This window comes from Carcharodon carcharias, chromosome 8 (assembly GCF_017639515.1).
Source record: "Carcharodon carcharias isolate sCarCar2 chromosome 8, sCarCar2.pri, whole genome shotgun sequence".
NCBI lineage: Eukaryota > Metazoa > Chordata > Chondrichthyes > Lamniformes > Lamnidae > Carcharodon > Carcharodon carcharias.
The window spans coordinates 156,978,982-157,006,487 of NC_054474.1; the positions used below are offsets into that span (position 1 = coordinate 156,978,982).

General features: G+C 42.0%; 1 protein-coding gene across 1 annotated transcript in view; it reads right to left on the reverse strand.

Moving 5' to 3' along the window:
- ccdc180 (coiled-coil domain containing 180) overlaps positions 1-27,506 on the reverse strand; it is a 151,068-nt gene that overhangs the window by 119,288 nt on the left and 4,274 nt on the right. Inside the window, exons 2-9 of the mRNA XM_041194471.1 lie at positions 25,683-25,807; positions 21,036-21,226; positions 18,774-18,862; positions 14,289-14,398; positions 11,449-11,577; positions 3,679-3,789; positions 1,543-1,638; positions 304-467 (exon numbers count right to left, since the gene is read on the reverse strand). Coding sequence (XP_041050405.1) covers positions 304-467; positions 1,543-1,638; positions 3,679-3,789; positions 11,449-11,577; positions 14,289-14,398; positions 18,774-18,862; positions 21,036-21,226; positions 25,683-25,742 — 950 coding nt within the window. The 5' untranslated portion in view covers positions 25,743-25,807. The remainder of the gene's footprint in view (positions 1-303; positions 468-1,542; positions 1,639-3,678; positions 3,790-11,448; positions 11,578-14,288; positions 14,399-18,773; positions 18,863-21,035; positions 21,227-25,682; positions 25,808-27,506) is intronic.

Genomic DNA, 27,506 nt, shown 5'->3' on the forward strand with positions numbered 1-27,506 from the left:
GAACTTGATTTCAACACAATGAGCTTGTAAGGAGAGGAAATACACACAGTGGCATTTTGTAGCTTAAGATGAGTGACAGCAAAGTTCCAAGGTACGATGACCAAAAAAAAAAATTTGATAAAGATGGTGGGCCATTTTTAATTTTAAAATCTTGTCAAGGGCAATTAGGGATGGGCAATAAATGTTGGCCTGGTCTAGTGCGACACTCACATCCCATGAACGAAATCAAATTAATCTGCCCAGCATAACCATTAAAAAGTTATTTTCTCATACAATTGTAGATCTTGTAATGCAGAGACTTACTTGAATTTCTGTATGATGTCATTCTTCTTGAGAAGATTCAACTCTTGCACTTTGGCATTACGCTTCTGCCGCTCTGACAACTCTTCCATCAGATCAGCCTCCATCAGATTTACATACAGTTTACTCATTGCTCTTTGATTTGCCAGCAAGGCCTGGTTTACCAGCTGTGCCAAATCAGGACAGAATTAAGTATTGTGATTTGGTTTATTTAGTGCAAATATGTTTTTTATATTACACTTAAACCATATTTTGCTCTAATTTTGAGCCTGCACTCCTACTTCATTTTCTCAACTTGTTGTCATGACCAGCAATCATCAGCACTTCCACCCTAGTGTTATCTTGCTTAAAATGCTCTTGTGAAAGAATCAAACTTTGGAAGGACAAACCCTGTAACTGCACAACTATAACACACCCACAATTATGGAAACCCAGATGGACACACTGGAATGGGGAACCATAGGATAATTAAAGATAATTCATCAACTGGGTGGGAGGTGATAATGAAGTGCCTCAACTATCCATTTTTACAGTGCCTCATACTGTAATGCAGATGGTTAGAGATTGTCTTGTACAAAATTCAGCTTATGCGAAGCCATGTCATATTACTTTAGTGACATTCTGAATAAGAATAGTGACTCAAACACATTCCATTCATAATATCAATGCTATCATCAAACCTGTCAACATTGGGCAGAGCCTAAGTCACAATTAAGCATGAGGTGTCCATTCATGTGAAAATATAAAGATGGTGGAAGGCTGAGCCTGTTGCAGAGGCTGTGATGACCCACAATAGCCAAGAAGCTCTAATATATTCATCTACTCTCCTCTTTCTTCCCTAGATGAGACAGGCTGGATCCATCTGGTAAGTGCAAATATAACACTGCTTGTGAACCAGGAAGAGCAACAGTGCTTCCTCCAGGCCTAATAAGCTTATCTGTAAACAGTCCCCACCTCCATGATCTTCCTTGACCAATGTTCCTATTCAACTGCATGCAGGTGCAGCCAAGCAGCAGCCGGAGTACATAGTTCCATATTACTACTGCACAGTTGCACAAAAAATGTAAAAGATATTGTGAACTGAATAAAACTGGCCACGCACAACAAAATTTTGCAAGAAACATTGCCTGACCCCCTCACTATTGCTGTCCCCCACAACTAACCTTCACTGACTCCCTCCACCCCTTCCCCACAATTACAGTTCTGATATGTGTAGCATTGATATAATTATTTTGTTCTTACCATGGCTTCTTTATCTATAAATCGATAAATATCACTTGACGGTATATAAGCGATCTTATCTAAAGCCTCCAAGCAGTCCTTAAACACAGCTGTTATCTGAATCACAAAGATACATTTATATTATTGAAATTCTCTGCATATTACTATTGTATCATTTTGACCAATTAGAACACATAAACCAGCAACTACTGATCCTTAACTTATCAGATCCCAGAGACACATCAGGAAGAGGTAAGGCAGATTCAAATCAATCACTCCTGCTCCCATTGTTTATGTTATGTCCTTATGACAACATTAATATAATTTGGTCTCCAATGTCAAATAGTATATGATTTCTAATCAACAGAATTAAAAGGATTTTCCCATCAGCCTCTAAGTTCCCACAGGTAACCAAGCCAGTTTAATTACCAGGAGGTGGTCTCCTGGCAGCAGACTGTTTTGGGGGTTGGGGGTTGGGGGTAGGGGGTGGGGGTGGGGGAAGGGGCAGGCAGCACTCCTGGTAGGTCTAGAGGCCATCCCTGTTTGCCTGGGTGCTGCAGCAGCCACATGCAGCCCTGTAGAGGGGTTCGCCCCGCATATGCTATATAGTAGTGACCTGGCTGCAAAAGTCATTTGTAACTTAAACTTCCAGCAAGTTGGAGAATGGTGGCACCACCAATTTGAAGCACACTATCCTTCATTTACCTTCTACTGCAGCCTGCTGCTCCTGTCAAGCTTGAAGGCCTCCAATTGGCCCTCTAGCTTCAAGAGTGTGTCTGCCATCCTTAATAGGATAGTGAACCTACCCTCTGGCCATTAATTGCCTGCCCTGGGAAAATCACAATGACTGACCATTTCCAATGCAGATCAGGCTTCTGACCCACATTGAATCTGATGGCAGGTTTTAGAATCCATACAGGGAAAATCCTGCTCAATGTTTCAGATTGAAGAACTTTCAACAGTAATGAAGAACTGATTTAAAAAAGTCATTGACCTGAAATGTTTGCCAGGATTTAATGCCCTCCCCCATGGCAAGTTTGGAATCAGCGGGGTCATTTAATCAGGAGATTAGTCAGGGGATCCCACCACCTTCCCGTCTCCACTCTGATTAAGTCTGTGGCGGAATTGAGGCCCTTAAGCGGCCAATTAATTCACACTTAAGGACCTCATCCCATGGTGAATGGAGGTGCTCGCCATATGGGAAGCAAGGCAAGCAAACATGGGTAGAGTTGCTTGTAGGCTCCCAGGGAGGTGGTCCCTCATTCAAAGGCACTCAGTGCCTGATCGAGGGACCCAGCATCGGGAAGTGGAGTTCTGCTGAGAGTCTCTCTCTGCCATGGCTGCTGATTCCCCTCTGCCGTAACCCCCAACCCGCAACCTCAATTCCACCATCACTCACCTGTGGTCCAAGATCCAGCAATGATCCTAGACCTCAGGTGGGTGTCATACCAGCAGCAGCCAGTTCCTCCCTGATGGTGCTGTCGTTCAATAGAGCTGCAGGCCTCTAATTGGTTGGCAGCTTTCAGCGGGTGGGACTTCTGCCCGAGGTCCTTGATCCTGGCAAAAGACTTGTCACTGACCTGTCAAGTGCCTGAGTGGCACATGATTTGGTGGGCCTTTCTGAAAAGAGGCAATGTAGGGCTCTCAACAGCTCTTCAGCTAGTAGCCGAGATGCCCCATCCCCTCCATAAGATTCAGGCCATTAACTATTTTTCCCTCTCCACAGTTGCTGCCTGACCTGCTGAGTATTTCTAGAGCTTTCTGTTTTTATTTCAGATTTCCAACAAGACAATATCAAACCATTGTGCCAGCTACCCAAATGGAAATAGCCCCATCATTACAGGGGATCATTTTTGTTACTATAACTAACATGAAGAACAAGATAATAAGTCAACAATTACAGAAAACGAGGAGTTAAATGATAAAGCGTCAGATGGAAATCCACCTTGTGAAGCATCTGGGATCATTTTACATGATTGCCTGGGATTTCTGTTTGAAAACCCATGGATTTCGTCGAATGATTGACGGTGGGATTTGTAGGTAGCCCCAAAACTCAAGCAACATGAAACTCAAAAGGTAAGGAGGTTTGCATAGGGGCAAGCAAAATATGGAGCACACAGAAAACAGAATTCCAGCAATAACTCAAAAACTATTTACCCGCTTCACTCTTTCTTTTTCATACTCTTTGTAAGTTCGATCAAGTTCTTTGATCAATTTCCTCCTATGCAGTGACTGGCTCACAATAGCCTCCCACAATTCTTGCAGATTCTACAAACAGAAATAAAGTTTTGCCAGACAAAGATGTTGGGTCTTTTTTTTAAACTTTGTATTAAGAGAACCAGGGGGAAGAAGCAACACTAAAAAGGTGTAGGTCTTTAAAAAATATAGCTATGTATTACTGAAAAAAGCTATATGTTGCCGAAGCTTTTCATTTTGCACTCATCAGCACAATTCGCAACAATACCAAACGTAAAGGAAACAACAATGTATACTTCCTGAGAATGCAGATTGGTTAGCAAATGGAATCTGATTGGTAGAGGTGTTGCCATGAAGAACACACAATTAACTGATGACTGACAGTTAACTGCAAGTTTTGTTTAAATTCAAACCAGGCAGGTCAACTTTGATTGGTCAAGGCATTGCTCTGGGGAATGAACCAGAGAATGGCTTTGATCTATTTTGTTTAGTTTAAACAGGTGCAATGTGTGTACATGCTCTTTCTTTCTGCAAAGAAATATAGCTGATTAGTGACTGAGTACATACCTGGGAGTTTAGTGAGTGGAGGAGTTTGGTGGGGAGGGAAAGGAGGTGTTCCTTTCCTTTTGCTTTTTCTACCTTTATCATCCTGTAGGAGTTGGTTCTTACTCTACTACAAGGAAAGAAGATAGCTGTTTGGTGAGTATCTGGTGAGTGGTTAAGGTCTATTCCAGTCCTAAGGTCTAACATAGTATATGAATTGGTGGTAAAGTTAATAAAATATACTACAAAGGAAAATAAATAAATGAATAATATAATTAAGTAGTTAATTAAAACATATGAAGGATGGCAGGACAGGTGGTGTGTCAAGGCTGCAGCATTTGGGAGCTGCTGGATGCTAGTGATATCTAAGGAAAAGTATTCAGTAAGTGTTTGCGGCTTGAGGAGCTTCGGCTCAGAATCACTGAGCTGAAGGCCAAGCTGCAGACACTGCAACACATCAGGAAGGGGAAAATTACCTGGATGCTTTGTACCAGGGGGCAGTTACACCTCTCAAGACAGGGACTTCTGATTTGGTCAGTGGTTAGGGACAAGAGGGTGTGACTGCAAGTGAAGCAGGTACAGGGACCCAGAGGGCAGGAGTTTAAGAGCCTCAGCCTTTGCAAATGTCCAATTAGTTTGAAGTTTTCTCAGCTTATTTGGATATGAGTGGGGACTGCTGGGTGGACGAGCAAACTGACCATGTTACCGTGGTATGTGAAGCCATTTCAGTCGGGGGCTAAAAAGGAATGTAGTGGTAACAGGGGAGAATATAATGAGGGGGATTGATGCTGTTCTCTGCAGCAAAGAGCGAGGGTCCAGACAGCTGTGTTGCCTGTCCAGTACCAGGATTCAGGACATCTGCTCAGGACTTAAGAGGGACTTGCAGTGGCAGGGGAAGGTTGCAGTTGCTTTGGTCTATTCAGGTACCAATGAAATAGGTAGAACTAGGAAAGAAGTTCTGCATAGAGAATGAAAGGATCCAGGAACTAAATTAAAAAGCAGAAACTCAAAGGTACCTGAGCCACGTGCAAATTGGCATAAGGTCCATAAAATTAGAGAGGTGAATAGTTGGCTCAAAGACTGCTGTGGGAGAAGTGGGTTCCACTTCATGGGGCAATATCTATAGATATTTAAAAAATAAAGGAGTTAAAAAAGTGAGGGCTATACTCTTGGGACGGTGTACACCTGAACCATTCTGGGATCAGTGTACTAGCGAGCTGCATAATTAAGACAGTAGAGAGGGTTTTAGACTAAATAGTGGGGGCTAGGGATCAAATCTGGGAAGATATGGTAAATCAAACAGTAGAGACAAGGCAAAAAAGAAAGGCATTAATGTGGGAAATGATAAACAGACCATGACAGGAAGGGACAGAGAGTACAGGGAGTAGAAATCTAAGATTAAAACAGCAGATAAGTCTAAATGTTACAAAAATAATAAAAGGACAAAGCAAAAGGCTCTATATCTAAATGCACGTAGCATTCGAAACAAAACAGATGGGCTCATAGCGCAAATAGAAATAAATAAGTACGATCTGATAGCTGTTACAGAGACATGGCTGCAGAATGATATAGACTGGGACCTGAATATTGACATTTAGGAAGGACAGGAAGCTAGGAAAAGATGGAGGGATGGGTTTGTTAATTAATGATGGCATTAGCACATTAGAGATGGATGACCTAAGTTCAGGAAACCAGGATGTAGAAACAGTTTGGGTAGAGATGAGAAATGATAAAGGCAAGAAGTCACTTGTGGGGGTGGTGTACAGGCCTCCTAACAGTGACCATATGGTAAGACTGGGAATAAAGGAAGAAATAATGGGAGCTTTACAGAAAGGTATGGTGATAATCATGGGGGATTTTAATCTACATATAGACTAGAACAATCAGGTGGGCAAAAGCAGCCTAGATGAGGAACTCGTAGAATGTTTTCAGCACAGTTTCTTAGAACAGCACGCTCTGGAGCTAACCAGATAGCAGGCTACACTAGACCTGGTATTATGCAATGAGATGGGACTAATTAATGACTTCATAGTGGAAGCACAACTAGATAGTAGCGGTCATAAGATGTTTGAATTTTACATTCAGTTTGAGGGAGAGAAGAGCGGGTCCAAGACTCGTATTTTAAACTTAAGTAAGGGCAATTATAAGGGCTTGCAAACAGACCTAGCTTAAAATGAACTGGCAAATGAGGTTAAGGGATTGGCCAATAGAAATGCAGTGGCAGACATTTAAAGGGGTATTTCAGAATACACAAAGTAGATACATTTGAAGGGAAAAAAAATTCCAAGGGGAGGACCCACCAGCCACAGTTAACCAAAAGAGTTAAAGATAGTATCAAACTTAAAGAAAACAAATAGAATTGCGCAAAGATGGGTGGCAGGTCAGAAGATTGAACAGAATATAAAAAAAGCAAAAAATGACCAAAAGCTTGATAAGGATGGAAAAATTACTGTATGAGAGAAAGCTAACTAGGAATATAAAGACAGATAGTAAGAGTTTCTATAGATATTTAAAAAATAAAGGAGTTAAAAAAGTGACTATTGGTCCCTTTGGATTCTTATTAATGGAAAATAAGGAGATGGCGGATGAATTGATAGGTGTTTTGCATTGGTCTTCACTTTCGAGGATTCAAGTAACATCCCGGAAATAGCTAAAAGTCAGGAAATGGAAGGGAGGAAAGAACTCGGGAATATTACAATCACCAGGAAAGTGGTGCTGAGCAAATTGTTAGGAGCTGTGGGCTGACAAGTCCTCGGGTCCTAATGGACTTCATCCTAAGGTGGCTAATGAGATAGTTGATGTGTTGCTTTTACTTTTCCAAAGTTCCCTAGATTCAGTGAAGGTTCCATTAGTAATATAGTGGAAAATATGGAATGGAAAATAGTGAATGTAACTCCTTTATTCAAAAAGGGAGGGAGACAGAAAGCAGGAAACTACAGGCCAGTTAGCTTAACATTTGTCATAGGGAAGATGTTAGAAGCAATTATTAAAGCTGTTATAGCACGGCACTTAGAAAAATTCAGGCTAATCAGGCAAAGTCAACATGGGTTTTGTAAAAGAGGAATCATGCTTAACTAATTTATTGGAGTTCTTTGAAGAAGTAACATATGCTGTGGATAAAGGAGAACCAGTGGGTATACTGTATTTAGATTTTCAGAAGCATTTGATAAGGTACATATCAGAGGTTATTGAGGAAAATAAAAGCTCTTAGTGTAGGGGGTAACACACTGGCTTGGATAGATGATTGGCTAGCTAACAAGAGTCAAGTTAAACTTGAAACATTAACTCTGTTTCTCTCTCCACAGATGCTGCCAGACCTGCTGAGATTTTCCAGCATTTTCTGTTTTTATTACTTTAAAAGAGAGAAATTCATTCACAATTTTCCACTATGTTTAAAAAAAAATCATTTAACTACAAGTCAATAAAAGTGTAAATCATCCAGACCCTTTGAAGAATCAGTAACAAAAACCACAAGCCCATGAAACCACTTACCTTTGTGATACTGCAAAGGTTATGAGCCCTGACAACATTCCATCAATAGTACTCAAGACTTGTGCTCCAGAACTAGCTGTGCCCCTCGCCAAGCTATTCCAATTTAGTTACACATTGGCATCTACCCAACAATGTGGAAAATTGCCCAAGTACGGCCAGTCCACAAAAAGCAACACAAATCAAACCTGGCCATACTGCCCCATCAGTCTACTCGAAAAGTGATAGAAAGTGTCGTCAACAGTGCTATCAAGTGACACTTACTCAGCAATAGCCTACTCACTGATGCTCAATTTGGGTTCCACCAGGGCCACTCAGCTCCTGACCTCATTACAGCTTTGGTCCAAACATGGAAAAAAGAACTGAACTCAAAAGCTGAGGTGAGATTGACAGCCCCTGACATAAAGGCAGCATTTGACTGAGCGTCGCATCAAGAGGCCCTAGCAAAACTGAAGTCAATGGGAATCAGGGAGAAAACTCTCCACTGGTTGGAGTCATACTGAGCACAAAGGTTGTGGTTGTTGGAGGTCAGGGACATCAGTGCAGGAATGCCTTAGGGTAATGTCCTTAGCCCAACCATCTTCAGCTGTTTCATCAATAACCTTCCCTTCATCATAAGGTCAGAAGTGGGGATGTTTAGGGATGATTGCAAAATGTTCAACATCATTTGCAACTCCTCAGATACTGAAGCAGTCTGTGTCCATATGCAGCAAGACCTGGACAATATTCAGGTTTGGCCTGATATGTGGCAAGTAACACTCACACCTCATAAGTGCCAGGCAATGACCATCTCCAACAAGAGAAAATCTAACTATCTCCCCTTGATATTCATTGCCATTACCATTGCTGAATCCCCCACTATCAACGTCCTGGGGATTACCATTAACCAGAAACTAAACTGGACCAGCCATATAAATACTGTGGCTACAATATCAGAAGGACAAGGGCAGCAGGTGAATAGGAATACCACCACCTACAAATTCTCCTCCAAGTCACACATCATCCTGAATTGGATCTATATCGTTGTTCCTTCACTGTCTCTGGGTCAGAATCCTGAAACTCCCTTCCTAATAGCATTGTGGTTGTTCCTACATGGACGGCAGCAGTTCAAGAAGGCAGCTTGCCAAAACCTTCTCAAGAGCAATTAGGGATGGGCAATAAGTGCCGGCCTAGCCCATTTCCCATGAACGAATAATAAATAAAAATGTAAAATTGACAGTAGAGATCAGAGGCACAGAGCTGTCAATGTGGGGTGCAGCTGTTTCAACAAAAATAATGGTTGTCTGGGCTCTCAACCAAGCATACATACATGCATTACTTTTGTTAAAACAGTTGGGCCTCAGGGAAAACATTGCTTAATTGACAGTTCAGGCTCTTTGATCTCTGCAGTCAATTTCACAATATTTATTTACACAAGGTTAAGTGGTTTCAAGGGCTTGTGGTTTTTGTTATTGATATTTAAAGGGTCTGGATTATTGAAACTTTTTTTCCTTGCAGTGAAATGACTTTTTTTTAACATATTGGAAACTTATGAACGAATTACTTACTTTAAAGCTTTTTTACACATCCTACTGTCACTATAATCTTCATTGGTTCTATACACGGTATAGTGGATGAATGAGCATGGAAGCCCTATAGCTTGTTATTGGGACATGAAGAGCCATTGGGGGTGGGTGAAGGGCATAGCTTGGCATTGGGTTATGAAGGGCCATGGGGTATGTGTGGAGGGGCATAACTGGGCATTGGAGGCATGAAGTGGACTTTTGAATTCACCTCTTAGAAGGTCCCCTCAGGCAGACTAGGGCTCACGACACCTCTGAAGGGCCATGAACCATGGCTTTTTAAAAACCTGGCCTGACTCCATGAAAGTTGTGGAGCAGTGGAAGGTGGCTATCTCTGCATTGGATCCAGCAAGTTCAGGAGTGTCCAGTGTGGGCTTTTGACAGGAATCTGCCTGCACCCTTCAAAGGCACTCCTGAAAATCAGACAGCCCAGTAATGTGGTCAGGAATCCTGGAATCAGGACCCGCTGCCATTTTTAAAGGCTCCCAAGTCACCTCAACTAAGTGAAAATTCAGCCCAATCTATCAGTCATTTCATTAAAATGTTTTTGTATGCTACAACTTGAGCTGTAACCTTGCATTAGAATTATCAAAATAATTTTCTTTTCACTTTATACACTGAACAAAATATATTCATATGCATTCAAAAAATTTTGCATTGACATAAAAATCTTTGAGAATTGCAGCTCCAATATCTTAGGTATGAATCATTGTGGGGTTTTTTTCCAGATCATATATGAATAGTTTTATAGTAACAGGCCACATTATTATTCACTTGATAATGTTTTGCAGCAGCTAACTAATTGCAAACAAGAGAGAAATCCTCAGGGAAGTGAAGTATCAATCACTATGGTAACAGCAAAACTTGATGAAGATAAGTGCTTCATTTAAGTTGATATTATTGGTTGCTGGCAGGACAGAAAGAAAGACAACTTATATTTATATAACGGCTAAAATGTTTTAAGGCATTTCATAGGAGCATTATAAAACAAAATATGGCACTGAGCAGCCCAGGGGAACATTAGGTCAGATGACCAAAAGCTTGGTCAAAGAGGTAGGTTGTAAGAGGTGTTTAAACCAAGGTAGAAAGATGGAGAGATGTAGGGAGTAGAGCTTGGGGCCTAGGCCACTGAAAACATGGCCATTAATGGTGGAACAATTAAAATTGGGGATGAACAAGATGCCAGACTTTGAGGAGGACAGATACCTTGGAGGGTTGTGAGACTGAATAAAATTGCAGAGATAGGGAGGGTGAAGCTTTAGAGAGATTTGAAAACAAGAATGAGAATTTTAAATCAAGACGTTGCTTGACCAGGAGCCAATATAGGTCAACAAGCACAGGGGGATTGGTGAATGGGACTTGTTGTGAGTTAAGACACTGGCAGCAGAGTTTTAGATGACCTTAAGTTTATGAAGGATAGAATGTTGGAGATCAGCATGGAGTGTATGGAATAGTTAGGCCTAGAGGTACCAAAGATGAGGGTCTCAACAGTAGATGAGCTGGGATGGGATGGTCAGGCAATGTTGTAGACGTGGAGAAAGGCAGTCTTAGAAATGGTATAAATATGAGGTAGGAAGCTTGTCTTAGAGTCAAATGTGACATTGAAGGTTGCTAACAGACTGGTTTAACCTCAGACTGTTGCTAGGGAGAAGGATGGAATCATAGCTGGAATGTTGACAAAGTATTGGAGAATGTGACTGGGAAACCAACAGGCAAGTCACATACCTCAATGGCTAGAGAAAAAAGTACATTGTGTCCCAGGTACACTTGAGGGCTCCCATAACTAGGACCAGAAGGCATATTGAGTACGGATAGTACGGTTATTTAATTTGATAAATTTCCTTGCTTTTTTATGATTTAATCTCTATAAGTTATGCTCCTCTAAATAAGGGGCATGTTTGTTAAATTTTATTTTGTTCTTTGTTGACAATGGGGCAACCCAGTCCCTCCTCATTGTTTATTAAGAAAAGTCAATCCTCCAAAAGCCTACTGCAGGTTTCACCAATCCTTGATTCAGCAAGCAATCGATAACCCTACATTTGAAGATGGAGTACTTTACATAACTTTCAAACTGCTGTATGATCCCTCCTGATGACTGTAAAATGGAATTAGAAATTAAGAGAGCTTAGAACTGTACCTCAAATGTTGACATAGACCTATCGCTGACATGTTCTGTCTTTAACCACAGTTCCTGAACGGTTTGGTAAGACACCTCCATTTCCTGCATTAGGTGTTCTGCAGCTTCAATAAAGCGCATTTCCAATTCCTATGAAAGTCAAACAACAAAATTTATTTCTACCCTTAAAATATAAATAAGAAAAAGACTGCACTTAGGACCAAAGGTGAGGCGTGGGAAGCTCTGAACAGGAGAGTGACAGTGGTCAGCTTTAATCAGTAACTGGTAAATGAGTCATTCTGTTGGAAGGAAGACTGGCCTGGTTATCACAAATGACTCACTGGTTGCAGTAGGATTACTTCTTTAAAATGATATTATAATTTGTTTTTAGAACACTGATTTTATCACATAGCTGTGACAAAAGCTATCTTCTAAGTTCTCTCCCAATTCACTTACAGCTGCACTTTCAAAATCCCACTGTCTAGCCTTTGGCTTTCCCCAAATCCTCTGTTTGTGAAGTCAATTTTAAAGTGAGTCACAGCAAGCTCTCAAGGTTTAAATCAGGAGTATTGTTTATTCATGCATTCAAACCTGGGGATGGTCATCAGAACTACATACACACAAAAGCACACATGAAAGAGATACAAAAGGAAAGAGTTTTACAACTAAGAATAACTTATAACAAAAAAAAACAAGGATATGGATATTAGTTCATGTAAATTTCAGAGTCCAGTGAGGGTTCCTTCATATAGGAGTTAAAGTTCAGGCGGGTTCAGCTAGCTGAAAGCAGGAGTTGCTGAATTCCTTCAAAGTTGGTGATGATGCAGCAAGATGACATTTGTATACAGAGACTTGGCCCACTCTACAGGTGATGATAGGAATCTTCCAGAGAACCAGGCTTTGAGGAGGTTTAGACTTAAGACAGGTTTTTTGTCAGCCTGGAGTCCTACTTTGGACTTGACAGGCTGGATGTTAACAGCAGGCTGCCCTGGGAGTCCAGGAATGTAATATTAAAACTTTCCAAAGGTCAAAGGAGCTTAGGTCATGTGGTATTGCCCACTGATCAGTCAGTTTCAGGTTAACAGTCAGCTTCTATATCTCTGGTTAAAATCTATTGTTCACCTTAGGAGATTGATGGTGGCTATTAGTGTCTCTGCAGGTATAACAAGTTTCAATGGCTCTCTCGTTTTTACAAGTTTAGGCTGCAGAGTCAGACTGTCTGCTGCTCCCTTGTTTCATTGATTGTAATGGGTCCACACAATGACAGATGTGAGATTCCATATGGATTAGGGTTGAGCTTTATCCTGTAATTACTATTGGAAGTTGCCAGAACTGTAGCCAACCTGCAAATCATGCGACCCGTAGCAGTCATGTTTTTGGTCCAGCAAAGTCCATTTTTAAATAAGCAGAAAGTAAGGTTTGATTTACACAGCATATTACCTCTTTCATGTCTTATGGACATGACAATACCCTGTCAATTGATAATGGAAACTTGAAGAAAACTAAGACTATAAAATGTGATCTAACGAATGCTCTAGGCATGGAAGTGAAGACAACACAGTGCAAATAGCAACAAAGGATTTTTTAAAGTTACTTGAGCAGCTAGTAGATTAGCCTTAGTGGTTTGTACAATAATATAATGTCTTACACAAGGCTTTACCCCAAGAAAGTTCTGGCATATCATAGGAAAGGGTGGATCAGGAGGTTAATTTGAGTGTGGATGATGGTGGTTTCACAGTAATAACAAATAATGTTGCATTGGCCAGTAGATTTTTCTCCCCCGCCTGGTTTCTCACAGTGCGCACAGAATTTTTGCCCATACCATCCCGCTCTCAAGCCAATTTTGCTGGCAGTCAGTTCAGGAGAGGACCAGCTAGTAGCTTGTTAAGATAATTTAAAGGCCAACTGTGGTCAATTATCAGAGGCATTGGCCTCTAGGCCTTCTGCAACTTCAGGAACAAAGTTACCTGGAGACGGCGTCCTGTCAGCAAATCAGGGGGCCAGTGCTTCAGGAGGCCTCTGAGGCCCCACCCCGGCTTACCTGGCCATAGCTGGGGCCACAGGCTGTTCATTAAAGGGGCTCTCTTCCCTCTACAATGATTGTCCAGCATCTGTGCCAAATTTTATTTCAAAGTTAAAATTGCTGAGAAAGCACCTCAAGATGCAGTTGCCCTCTCTCTCTCCCTTACTTGCAAAGGCAGGCTGCAGCTCCTTCCATGCTGGAGGGCCTTCCAATAGACTCCAGTTTCGAGAGTCAGTGTGCCATCCTAAATTGGATGGCCAGCCCACCTGCCAATTCATGCAAAATCACTAATATAAAATAAAAAAACAGAAAATGTTGGAAAGACTCAGGAAGTCTGGCAGCATATGTGATGAAAGAAACAGAGCAATTTTTTTCAGGTCAATGACATTTCATCAGACAAAATCACTGCCGGGTGACTGTTCCTGACACAGTGCGGGGTCGGGACCTCCGTTTGACCTCGACCTCGGGGAGCTGACCCAAAAAGCAAAATCCCGACCTTATACACTGCGCTTTCACGATTCACTGTGCAACAAAAATATTTAAACAAAATAACCAAAACCAACCAAAAAAAAGCTAACTTAATCCTTTACAACAATATGATGCTTTAAATGGATACCAAGAGTCCCTTTATTACCAACTCAGCTTCGAATTTAGTAGAATAAAAATGCGATACTTTGTCTTTAGGTTGAAACCCCAGGCATGCTGTCATGGTATGTGAATAGGAATGAAAGAAACATACATCCCCTCACAGTTGCAGGCTATACCATACATCACATCTCAGAGCATTATTACAGAAAGCATTAAATCCACTTTCCTGATGGAAGAAATGTTTTCGTACCTCACTGATGGTGGCCAGTTCTTCTTCCAACTTCATTACTGTTGTCTCATGTCTTTGCTGCTTACTAACAGTCAGCTGCTGAATTATGCTAGAACCTATCTTTTTAGGAACTGCAGTTAAAGGAAAAAACCATGTTGAGCAACATGTTTTAAATACAGTACCTTGTACAATATCTGCAGTTTTATAGAAAAGTGGTAACTTCAAGATTTGAAAGTTTCAAGGTAATGAAGGGAATTGACAAGAGTTGAAGTAAAATTGAGAAAGTTAAATCATAATTAATACTGAATCTTTCATATTAAAGCATCCAATTATGTTCCACCCAATGAATTAAAGTGCAACGATTGTTGTAACATAGACAAACAAGACAGTTCCTCTGTGGCAGGAATATCCCATGACAAGCCATGAAACGAACGGCTAGCTAATTTGTTTTTCCATGGCATGGATAGAGAAAGGGATGTTGTATTGGACATTTGGAAAACTGTCTGCCCTTTTATGGTTTGTCCACCTGAACCAGCGGAACAGGTAGATTGGTCAATCAAAGGCCTCAACAATGGATGGCACCTCTAACAATGCAGCATTCCCTCAGGGCTAGACCAGTGCCTCTAAACTATAAGATGCATTCAAGCTGTGGTGTGGGTCTCCATGCTACAATCTCCTGATGTGTGGGCAAAAAGACAAACAAATAAGCCAAGCTGAAATTTAGGAATGAGTTAGAAATAAGGGTGGGAAGAGAAGTCAGGTGGAACTTATTCACATTGAAATGAGCAAGATAAATGGTTTCAGGAAATAATTGGATAAAATTCTGTAGAGTAGGGATTGAAGGATATGCTGAAAAAATCAGTTAATTTATTAACAAAGGGTGAGGGGTGTGGCCTTTCTCCGTTGATGTTATCTTTACATATTTTCTTGAAATTTTATTGCACAATAACATGTTGTAATTGCTATCAAGCTTTTTTATAATTTTGATTCGAGTACCTGTGCTCAATGAGAGATCTCCATTTTTGAACACTGTTGCCAACCTTAAGCTTGGATTATATCTTTGCAATTACTTCTTAATAAATTCAGAATCAGTTCTTCAGTAGGAGGGATTTTAAAATCCCAGATGAGAAGCCAGCAGGCCGCCTGCCCTGAAGCTGCAGTACAAGGCTTGATCCATTTTAGTGGCTGGGCCTTATCAACATTCTGCCGGCCAGCTTTCCATCTGAAAAGGGTGGGCAGAGATGGCTTTCCTGCTTTGGGCATACGAAGATTGAGAAGCCAAGAGATCACCAGTCGGGGAGATCATGGGTTGGGGGAAGGGGAACTTACGGTGGAGGCAGCCCAAGTTGTTTAGTGGGGCCAGGAGTGTCAAGAAGATATAATAATGTTATTGGAAATTATTTTTTAAAATAGAGTTCTAGTGTGGTGTGTGTCTTAATTGGATTAAAGCCAGCTAGTCTGGGAGCTTTGATGTATTGTAGTTTTGAGATGTTAATTAGGCGAACGTAAGGAGGGTAGAAGGTAAAGTGTAAATTTGCATTTGTTAAAAGGAACCATTCAAAACTACAGGTGAAACCTTGCACCAAGAAGGCACCAAGCAATGTGTTTATTTTTTTCAGCTTACTAATAAAATTAGTGGGATGAAAAGATGTTATTGTTAGAAGAGGTAAAGTTAAAAACCTAGTGATACAATGAAAAATTTACATTCAGAGAGAAAGATATGTATAAAGGAGAAAGGAGATTGTGTGTAAAGTAGAGGCATTTTAAGATCCAACAAGTATGAGAAGTCTCCAGCCTGTAAGCCTCCAGTCTGTCTGCAAGGACCCTGAGCTGAAAGAAATTAATTTTGAATGCGACTGTCCAAGGTCTGCTTTGCCAGAGGTATGTTAATTCTATGGCCAGGATTTTTCAGTCGGCATGCAGGGGCAGGCCCAACACACCAGTGGGTAAAATGATGCGTGATGATGTCGGGTATGCGTTCCGACATCATTGCGTTGTCTCGCAATGTTTCGTTTGGCGGGCCCGCGCAGGAGTCGGCTGCCCGCCCGCCAATAATTGATAGGCCTATTAAGGCCATTAATGAATTGATTAATGTCAAGCTAACGCTGCCCGTCCAATCTTACGGATGGCGGACAGGCGAAAGGCCAAGCGGCCTTCACATTTTTTAGGAAACCTCATCCACGAGCGGGATGAGGTTTCCTAAAGCTTTTATGAATTAAATGAAAAGTTTTCCTGAAAAATAAAAACATGTCCCATCTCATGTGACTCTGTCACATGAGGGGACATGTTTCATTACATTTTTATTGATTTTGGGCAGAATTTAGCCCTCGATGAGTGAGCGGGCCCCACCGGCTCAGCAGCGGGCGGGCAGCCAACCCCCGCCGCCGAAACAGGGCCTGCCGCCATTTTGAGTGGGCGGGCCAAGTAAGGCCCACCCAGCGGCTTGCCTGACAGGAAGCGCTATGCACTTCCTGTGTGGGAGGAGGGGGGAATCCCCAACTGTCTGCGCACGAAAGAGTGCACTGCTCCCTGAGGCAAAGTGCTGTCTCAGGGAGTTTACTGACTGGTAAGAAAAGTCAAAAAATAGAGAAATATTAAAATTATTAACATGTCACCCTCATGTGACAATGTCACACGAGATGGGACATGTTAATAAGAAACACATAAAGTTTATTAAATTTTTAAAAAACAGACATGAAACTTCATCCTGCCAGTGGATGAAGTTTCATGAATAATCTGGAGCCCGCTGGAGCTTCTGGCCTGCCCGCCAGCCTTAAGCTTGGACGGGCAGGGTCTTTAACAAGGTAAATTAGCCCGAGAGTGGCCTTAATTGGCCATTGACAGGTCGGCGGGCGGACAGCTGATTTCGCTGTCCGCCCGGCTTCCTGAAGATTTAAATGAACCGGGATGAGGTCAGGGGTTCCTCCCAACATCATCCCACCCCGCCCCCAAATCACTGAGGGGAAACTCCTTCAGTTGATTCTTATTTTCAAAAGCGCTTCAATCTCCCTGAGGCAGCTGCATGCCTCAGGGAGATTGAAGTGCCCTTTTGTGTGCTTGCACGAAAGAGTGCTGGCCCCAACTCTCTCTCCTCCCCCCGCCCACACAGGTAGTGCTGAGCGCTACTGCTCATGTATTATGCTGGGCGGGCCTTAATTGGCCCGCCCGCGTAAAATGGCGGCGTGGTGCCGATTGCGGGCGGCAGTCAGCTCTGCGACTGCCCCCGTCCGCTCCCGCTGAGCCCGCCTGACGCGGAAAATATTCAGGCCTCTGAGTTTTACTGTTGCCTTAATGGGGTATAACAGAGAGTCAGATTAATTTGGGGATTTTTGTAGTAATTATAGTGGTAATTTAGTAGATGTATGTGTTTACAATCTTTCTTGCATTAATAAATGTCTAATTTAGCTTTATAAGAACCTCTTGAGACTTGGTGGTCTTATTACTACTGAATTCAAAGTCTGCATCTCGAAACATACAAATTGCAAAAATGGGTAATGACAGTTGTTTCGAGTTTCCCTCTGGGATTTGAACAACTCAGCCTTTATCATCGGTTATGTCATAATAGAGGAACACTTAAAGGTAAATCTTAGGGTCCTCATTGCCAGCTTTTACTGAACAGGCACCCCACATGGTAGACAGCTAAAAACGAATGGCAATTTACTTATATATGTGAGTCTCCAGTCAAAGTCAAGCCAATAAACCTGTTAAATAACATTAAAATAGCAGTAAAAAATAAATTAAAACGGGGTGGTAAACAAGTGCAGTTTTATATATTAAAAGGGCCCAATGCATAGTTGAAGCGGATGCCTCCGGTGTCGAGCAGCATGCCCTTGTGAAGGTAGTGTTGGTAACATCTTTGGCAGAAACAGGGCAGTATGCCATAACCCAACATTTTCAGGGCATCATCATTGTCATTCTATCACTCAGGAGGCGTAATATTCTCCCCACAAGGAGTGAAAATTAATGGAAGTAGTGGGGCAGCAGAATTTGCAACGGCATCTCTGGGATGGTGCAAAGTAAAAAAAATCAGCTACGATTTGTGCTTCTTCCCACTATCCAGAGATGCCTGCTGAAAAGTCCTTCTGTGTAAATGTCAAATGAGGACAGGAGCAGGTGTAAGGCTGACACGAAGGCCCTACATTCAATGTTCGTTAATGCGGTTACTGCTCTCAGCCTGAGCAGCAGTTGGATTGCAACAATTTTGCTCTAGTGTCCCTAAGCTCAGGCACAGGAAAATGAACCAGTAACAGGAAGTCAGCCTGTGGACACCAGGTGAGAATAGAATCAGGCTCACCTGTTAAGTACTCTCAGGAAAACAGCCTTCTGACTCACATTGTCGGGACTCACACATAAAGGCCATTTATGTGAGATACCAAAGTGCTGCCAGTTTCTGTGGAACAGCACCCCAATTTGAAACAATACCTTTGGGGGCTGAAGGGGAGAAAATTGGAGAAAAATACCCATTGAAATGACTGTTCAGAATGCATAAGATCAAAATATACTTACCCACTGCATCAGGAAGACCTTTCACCTCCATCACTGCATTGCTCAGCTCGACAACCTCTTTAGGTTTAATGGCTGAGAGGACTGCATCTCTGCAATGTCAGAATGCAACAGCAGGAAAATTGGTTGGATCATACTTCAGGCTTTTACATTTGCATACCTCTTATATATCTCATTTGCTCATATATCTCTTTTGTGCAAATAAAGGAAGAAGTTGCTTCTCACAACCTCAGGAGTGCTTTACAGCAAATTAAGTACTTTTGAAATGTAGTCATGCTTATAGTATGGGGAAATGCAACATCTGTTTTACATATAGCAATGTCACAGAAACAGTAGTGAGAGAAACAACCAAATAATCTATGTTACTGGTGTCAGTAGAGGTATAAATATTGGCTAGGACACCAGGAGAAATCCTCTGCTCTTCGAATGGGATCCATCAGAGAGGACAGACAGGATTTCAATTTAACATCTCATCCAAAAGACTGCACCTCTGACAGTGCATGCCTTCTCAGTACTGCACTGATGTCAAATCAGATTATGTGCTCAATTCTCTGAGATGGGGGATTGAGCCCAAAATTTTCTGACAGAGGCATGAATGCTACCACTGAACCAAGGCTGAGACTTAGGAGGCAATTTTAACCTAACACTGATCCGATTATGGATTTTTGACCCTGATGGCATTTAATCCACTGATTGACAGGGGTGTTCACAGCCTTGCCTGCTAAGTGAAACCGGATCTGCAAGAAACAGTGGTACTGTAGTGTAAGAGTTACAAATTTTCCTTAGTGGTGTCAAGAGGAGCAAGAGGGCTCCACCTGGTCTTACAGGGCAAGTCTGAGCCTCTGATACTATAGACTGTGCCTATCCTACCAGGAGATCCTGCCAAAAACACCTGCTGCAACGTATCAAAGTGTTAACGTACTGCCTAACATCAACAGCTGGCGGTTGACCTGCAGCCACTTTCTGCCTGTTCCAGCTGGGCAGCTGATCATTGAGTTATAAAAGAGGCCCAGGAGGCAAAATAGCATGGATCTCAAATTGATGATGTTGGGCTGGTGGATGGAGGAATGTGAAAGAAAGGGTGAGGGAAACAAAGGCCCTGAGGGTGAGGGAATTGATGTTCATCCCATCCCTACCTGACACATGTTGCCAGTTCAAATCCCCACCCCCACTCCCCAATCTTGTTAATAATGTTAATTCACCAAACTCCTACACACCGCAAGTACCAGCCCAATTGGCAGCTCGCCATCAACTTCTCAGGGGCATTTAAGAGTGGACAATAACTGCTGGATACGCCAGTGATGGCCACAGCCTATGAATGAATTAAAAACATTGTTAAAATTTAAACCCTATTATTCACTGTAGCCCATTTAACTTGATTCCATTTGAGCGCATAGCATTTTTATAGGTCTCGTGGATCAAGAGTCTTTCCCAAAGCAAAGTAAGTGATGAATGATGATGACAACAATAAAAAATGGCAAATATTAATCTATTTTAAAAACTCATCAAATTATAAAATAACTTGTTTCCCCACTGTGCCTCCTGAAGCCTTCTAACACTGCCTGTCTTCCTCTGTCTGAATAGTTTGCACCTATGTCCTCTGCTACAAGCTTTACTTGGTGATCTGCATTTGTGGGAACAAGAGTGTGGCAATTAGGCTCAGCACCCTGATTAGGGACAACAGATGGAGTCGAGGTCCTTGTTTCTGACCTGAAACTTTAACTCTATTTCTCACTCCACAGATGTTGCCTGACCCGCTGAATATTTTCAGCATTTTCTCTTTTTACTCCTTGTTTCGCCTTTTTGGAAGTGGTTAAGCACTGACACCTAGTGAGGACTGTGGTGCTCCGACAATTCAGTAACCTTCTGATATTTACTGTCAAGCTCACAGGAAAAGAGTGGTAGCTTGGGCCGAGCATTGGAATGCTGCTGCCTATAAAACCGAATCTCAGCATAAGTTTGTGATTCCAGGGGAAGTGGGGTACAAGAAGGAAGAAAATTGGAAAAAAACCATAAAATTACAAAATGTATAAGGCTAAAATCCAAATTTCATGAGGTTCAAAGACAGTTTTTTCTCATGGAATTATCACTGTTATCTCCTACTTGAAATGCTAATGAGGGGCCATTTGGGACCACTAATTAGATTGCTGCCTTATCATCAGTCCATGTTATCAGTTGCTGTTGGTGTCATTAAACGCAGATGGTGCTCATCAAAATTAATCTATCTGCCAAAGTATCAAATTGAGATTGACTCTACACATTTACCTGTGTAGCACCGGATTTTCAGTGAAACCATCGTTTAATAATCCTTCCATCCATGTACGCTGACGATGTGAGATAACTTGTCCTGTCGATGTGTCCAAGTTGCGAACAATGGGAATTCCCCCACCGTCAAAGGGAAGTCCATGGTGCTGGGATTTTCTTCTTGCTTCACCCAATTTACGGACAAGTTGAACCTTTACAAATGTGCAGGTTTTAAAAAAATTGAAATGTACCTTTTTGAATGCAAAGTAATTTTTTTTAAGCTTTGTTAGAATCAAGATGAAAGATATTGAACTGCAGCATGTTCAACTTCAGTAGCCCAACTGCACCAGCTTTCTACTTCACACACCAGCCATTCAGTATTCTCTGAGTGAAATTGCTAATTTAACACTAAATTGGAGAGATGGCATAGTAACACATAAGGTAAAATGCTCTGGGATTGCCTGATTGAGGGATCCAGCATCAGGGGAAAGGGGGTTTTGAGGGGGGCAGCCCCTGCCCTTGCTGCCTAGACCTCCCACACCGCCATTACACAGCTGTGGCTCAGGTCCCTCTGCAATCCTAGGCCTCGGGTGTGTGTGTATTACCAGCAGGTACCTCCGCTCCTCCAGTGGCGCTGCCGAGCAATGCACAGCTGCAGGCCTCTGATTGGCTGGCAATTCTTGGGGGCTGCAGGATTTCCACTCCAGTGCCCTTGATCCCAGGGAAGGCCTGCCACTGCCCTATTATGTGTCTGATTGGCACTTAATTCTGATGGGCCTTCCTGAAAATAGGCAACTTGGTGGGGCTCCTGCCGGTTGGAGAGCAGGCAGGTGAGATCCCTGTCGCCTTCATTAAACACCGCCCATAGTCTTTACAGCATAGAAACAGGCCTTTTGGCCCAACAGGTCCACCCTGGTGTTTATGCTCTACCTGAGCCTTCTCCCACCCTTCTTCAGCTGACAGCCCCCTCCCCCATCACCATATCTTTTCATTCCTTTCTGCCTCATGTATCTATCTTACTTTCTCTTAAATGGTATTCAACTCAACCACTCCATTGGTAACCAGTTCCACATTCTAACAACAACAATAACAACTTACATTGTCACGGTACCTTTATCGTAATGAAAAGTCCCAAGGCATTTCACAGGGACGTTAGAAAACAAAGTATAACACTGAGCCACATAGGGAGATAATCACTAACCACTGTCTGGATAAAGAGTTTTCTCTTTAAGTCCTTATGGATTTATTAGTGACTCTTATATTTATGGCATCTGGTTCTGGTCTCACACAGATGTGGAAACACCTTCTCAACATGTTCATCCTATCAAATCCATCATAATCTTAAAGACTTTTATGAGGTCACCTGCAGCCTTCTTTTTTCTAAAGTGCCCCAGCGTTCAGTCTCTCCCGATAGATATAAACTCTTAGTTCCAGAATCATTTTGGTAAATCATTCTTGCATCTTCTCCAGAACCTCTATATTATTTTAATAATATGGAGATCAGAACTGTTCACAATAATGTGCTCTAATCAAGGATGTACAAGAGTTTAACATAGCTTGTTTGCTTTTCAACTCTATCACTCTCAAAACAGTTGCTTTCTTTATGGCCTTATTAACCTTCATCACTACATTTAGTAGCTGTGAACTATGGCCTCAAAGGCAAGGCTGACTCCATGATGCCACCTTGATGGCCAGAATATCATCTGTGACATGTGCGAAATTGGCATCAAGGTGCCCCATGTTTAGAATGTTTAGAGCTCTGAGGTGCAGGGGGATCTGAGTGTCCTAGTGCATGAATCACAAAAGACCAGTATGCAAGTACAGCAAGTAATTAGGAAAGCTAATAGAATGTTATCATTTATTGCAAGGAGAATTGAATACAAAAGTAAGGAGGTTATGCTTCAGTTGTACAGGGCACTAGTGAGATCACATTTGGAGTACTCTGTACAGTATTGGTCACCTTATTTAAGTGCATTGGAAGCAGTTCAGAGAAGGTTTACCAGACTAATACCTGAAATAGATGAGTTGTCTTAAGAGGAAAGGTTGGACAGACTAGGCTTGTATCCATTGGAGTTTAAAAGAGTAAGAGGCTACTTAATTTAAACATATAAGATCCTGAGGGGTCTTGACAGAGTGGATGCAGAGAGAATGTTTCCTCTTGTGGGAGAATCTAGAACTAGGGGTCAGCGTTTAAAAATAAAGGGTCGCCCATTTAAAACAGAGATGAGCCAAAATTTTTTTCACTCAGAGGGTCGTGAGTCTTTGGAACTCTCTTCCTGAAAAGATGGCGGAAACAGATTCTTTGAATACTTTTAAGGCAGAGGTGAATAGATTCTTGGTAAGCAAGGGGCTGATAGGTTATTGGCGGTAGGTGCGATGCAGATTTCAGGTTACTATCCGATCAGCCTTGATCTTATTAAATGGCAGATCAAGCTCGAGGGGCTGAATGGCCTACTCCTGCTCCTTGTTCGTATGTTTGTATGTTCTTTGTAGAATACATCCCTTGGCCCTCTGGTGTTTCTCTGGTGGCTCCAGTCAGAAGGCACATACATTGGAACATGTTTCACCCTTGTCCTGTTCACCTGCCCCACTCTCCTGATAAGATCAAGGGCAAAGCAACAACAAAGTTCTCTCAGGCTGTAAGAGGATATTCCAGGATGAATTTTGGTGAAAAGAACAAAAGATGTCCTGTAATACTGCTTCATCCTCTCTCTCTCTCTCAGATTGGAATTTGGATGACTCTAATTAGCCTGACTGAAATTGCCTTAAGGTTTATCCCCCTATCCATTGCTAATAATTTTTTAATTGTTAGTAGACCAGTGCAGTGACCATTCTTCCAATATTTCAGTCACACACATGACACAAATCACTAGAACAATTTGGGAATTTTTGCCTACAGCTTTTTTGACTTATTATTCCATTTATGTGAACTCAGCTTTACTTATTCAATCACAATGACAGCTGCTCATCACATCCACTCTGTCAAGCATAATGATGATTCCTCCACTCATGACCTCTCCATAAATCACAGTGAATGATTGTTCCATAGAACCTGCTCTGTCAAGAACAGGGGTGTATTTTGACTGATTGTCACTAAGTGTGACTACCATTCCTCAATCTGTCAATAATTACTGCCCAAGTCACAACACAGTTTCAATGAAAGCAAAATCTGCTCATTTAACTCAGATTTTTCTTTTAAGCTTTCCAAACATAAAAATACTGATGACAAAAGCTCAACTGATATATCAAGGAAGATTAAAACCCTGCTAGTCGGCAGGAATCAGAAAAGTGGGTTTTTTTTTTCATTTTTCATGGGTTGTGTGCGTCGCTAGCAAGGCCATCATTTGTTGCCTATCTCCTACTGCACTTGAGAAAGTGGTGATGAGCCAGCTTCTTGAACCTTCACAGTCGATGTGGCGAGCGCCAAAGAAAAACTTGGGCTTCCCCTACCCTAGGGCCGCCCTCTCCCTGCCTTGACTTCAGTTGGCTCTGGATGTCCCCCACCACTCCCACCCTCAAGATAAGCACCATTCCCTCAGGTCCCCAGCAGTGGCCTCATGCCATGCAAAATCGCAAGTTATAAATGATGGCAATGAATCCCGGGAATTAACCAGTGTTGGGAGTCAAAGATTATAGGGGATAGATACAAATGTGGAATTCGAAACACAAACAGATCAGCCATGATCCTATCGAATGATGGAGCAGGCTTGAGGGGTCGAATGCCCTATTTCTGCTCCCACGTCATATGTTCGTATGTTCGCCACTGGCAGAGGCCAAGGAGAACAGATACAGACCATGCATCCCAACTGACCAACCCCCATACATGCGCACAAGCAAAAATGGCTATGAGTTTAAGGCCTGCCAATATTAAAATGAGCACAGGCTGGAGAACTGCTGCAATTGTATTCTTCACTTTACTGATCGAGTTTAAACAATTATTCGAATAATAACTGTACCAATAAGTATAATAACCAATGTGTAGCATAATGCTGTCTTGGAAATGTTTTCGAATGATTGATAGTGGTATTAGCCATTGAGGCTGGTAGGACAATGTCATGTCATGTTGAGGGCAGTGTCAATAAGGATACAGGACTGGTCATTCTTCGAGCAGTGTGTGTGTCGCCACCATCGCTGTCATTATAGATGGCCACTGCAATTGAAATACTGGACCTAAGGGCATTTGGTATCGAAATGGGACCAGGTGCGTGAAATCTGAATGGTCCATTACAAAACCAGATGTCTGGCCATCCTTTAATTCTAGGCCTCACACCAGTGCAGACCTGGGAATGTAAGAACAGGAGAAGGCCATTTAGCCCCTTTAGCCTATTCTGCCATTCAATATGGTCATGGCTGATCTGCAATCTAACTCCTCAAATCTGCCAAATGCCTTAAAACCACTGGTTAGCAGAAATCTATCAAGCTCAGATTTAAAATTAAGAATTTACCCAGCAACAACTGCTGTTTGTGGTAGAGACTTCCAAACTTCCACCACACTTTGCATGTTACCTAACTTCATGCTGGGCACTTCCTGCCATTCCAGCCTCCATGCAGTGCGTTCACACCTGGGGTTTACATCCAGGCTACTCTAAGCAGAATAATTATTACAAAACTATCCCTGCAATAAAAAGCACTGTGTCTTATACTGCGGTTAGGTTATTTTGTCTTTACCTCAGCATCAAAGATTTGCCTGTAGACTTTTCCACTGGGTACAACACGAACTTCACCCATGATGGAATGGAGCAGTCTTTAGTCATTCAGAATGAACTGGCATTGGGCAAGGGAGCAATCTGCTTCTAAAAGGGATGAAAGGAACATTATTAAAGAGGAATCCCAATCCAGAGGAAAATATAGGAGGTAACCATTGTGCAGGTAAAAACAAAGAGGAATATAGCATGGCAATATTTCAACAATTTTATGTCTGCTACCTTTCCCCACAATGCTCCACCTCCAGAAAAATAGGTGCAGCATTAACAGTTCTTCAGGAACTTTTCACTTCTTCATATAACCCAATTAATGCTCTCATTCTCCAACAGGTTTTCAAGCAGAGATCTGTGGATCCTCGAGAATCAATCAGTTTATCACCACAAGATTACAATTTCTGTAGTTCAACTTGGTCTGATTGGCAATCCAGTTACCTAATCCTCACTCATGGTCAGGTATTGCCTTTCAAGGACTACCATATCCAGTGGGTGTGAGACTGTGGATCCCTACTTCACCTGGGCAATTGTTTCTGTTGTTAATCTCTATATATATATATCTTGCACCCAGCATATCAATCACGCTTCAGATATCACACTCCATGTAGATGACAGTAACAAAACACAGCTGACTCATTTTAAAATGTGTACAAAAACAGAAGGAAAGCCTATCATCGCCAGGTGATTTGGGAGACAGTGGCATAGCGGTAATGTCACTGGACTAGTAATCCTGAGGCTCAGGTTAATGCTCTGCAGACATCAGTTCAAATCCTATCACAGCAGCTGATGGAATTTAAATTCAATTAATCATGTGGTAGCGCAGAACTTGAGTATTGCTGAAAGAAGGGACATGCTGTTGAAGCTTTTCATCCTACACTCATCAGGACAGATTTGTAAGAATGCCAATTGGAAATTGAACAAAAATTTATACAGCATGAGAAGAGAGTGCTGATTAGTTGGCGAGTAGACTCTGAAAGGTAGGGGCATTAACATGGAGCGTATACCAGGGAACAACTAATTGCCAAGCTTTTGTTTAAATTGAAACCAAGCAGGTTAACTCTGATTGGTCAAGGCAATGCCGTGGGGAATGGATCAGGGAATGGCTGTCCCCCAAGCTTTTGTTTAGTTGAAAAAGGTACAATGCGTGGACATGTTCCTTCTGTATGAAAAGGACAGGGCACTGTGTGTGAATATACCTTCTAGCATGTGTAAGTGAGCCACACTGTGAGCCTGACTGATAATCTTAAACTGGTTGTCAGTATAATTCTTAGCACAATCAGGATTGATTAGCAAGTGCTGTCCAACCACAGAATCACATCTAATGTTGGACACTACATTTTGAGTTTTGCAAGCATGGGCTGGTTGGGTACAGTCAGCACTTTGCCTGCTGCAAACAGCCAAAAGGACGTGCTGTTTGATACAATCGACCAGTCATTGGGAACATATGGCCTACATACCTGCATCACACCGAAACTGAAATTCATATAACATATTACTAATTTGTGTGATAGGCAGAATGTCTTTTTGGCTTGACAGCAACATCCTGTTAGTGGAAAATACCACTCATGTAGCTACTACATAGTAGCAGTGTGAAATGGCTAGTTTCACCTGTTGCTTAAATTTTTGAGACAAATTACCCTTTCGGAGTAATCTGAGGCAAACTGGGCACTTTTCAGCACCGAAAGTGGCACCCTTAGGCCCATTTATGAGTTTGCATGACATACAGTGAGCAATGATCTGATCAGAGTAGCCATCATCCTTCAGGATGGCTTTGATAGGTGTTACTTCAGGATCA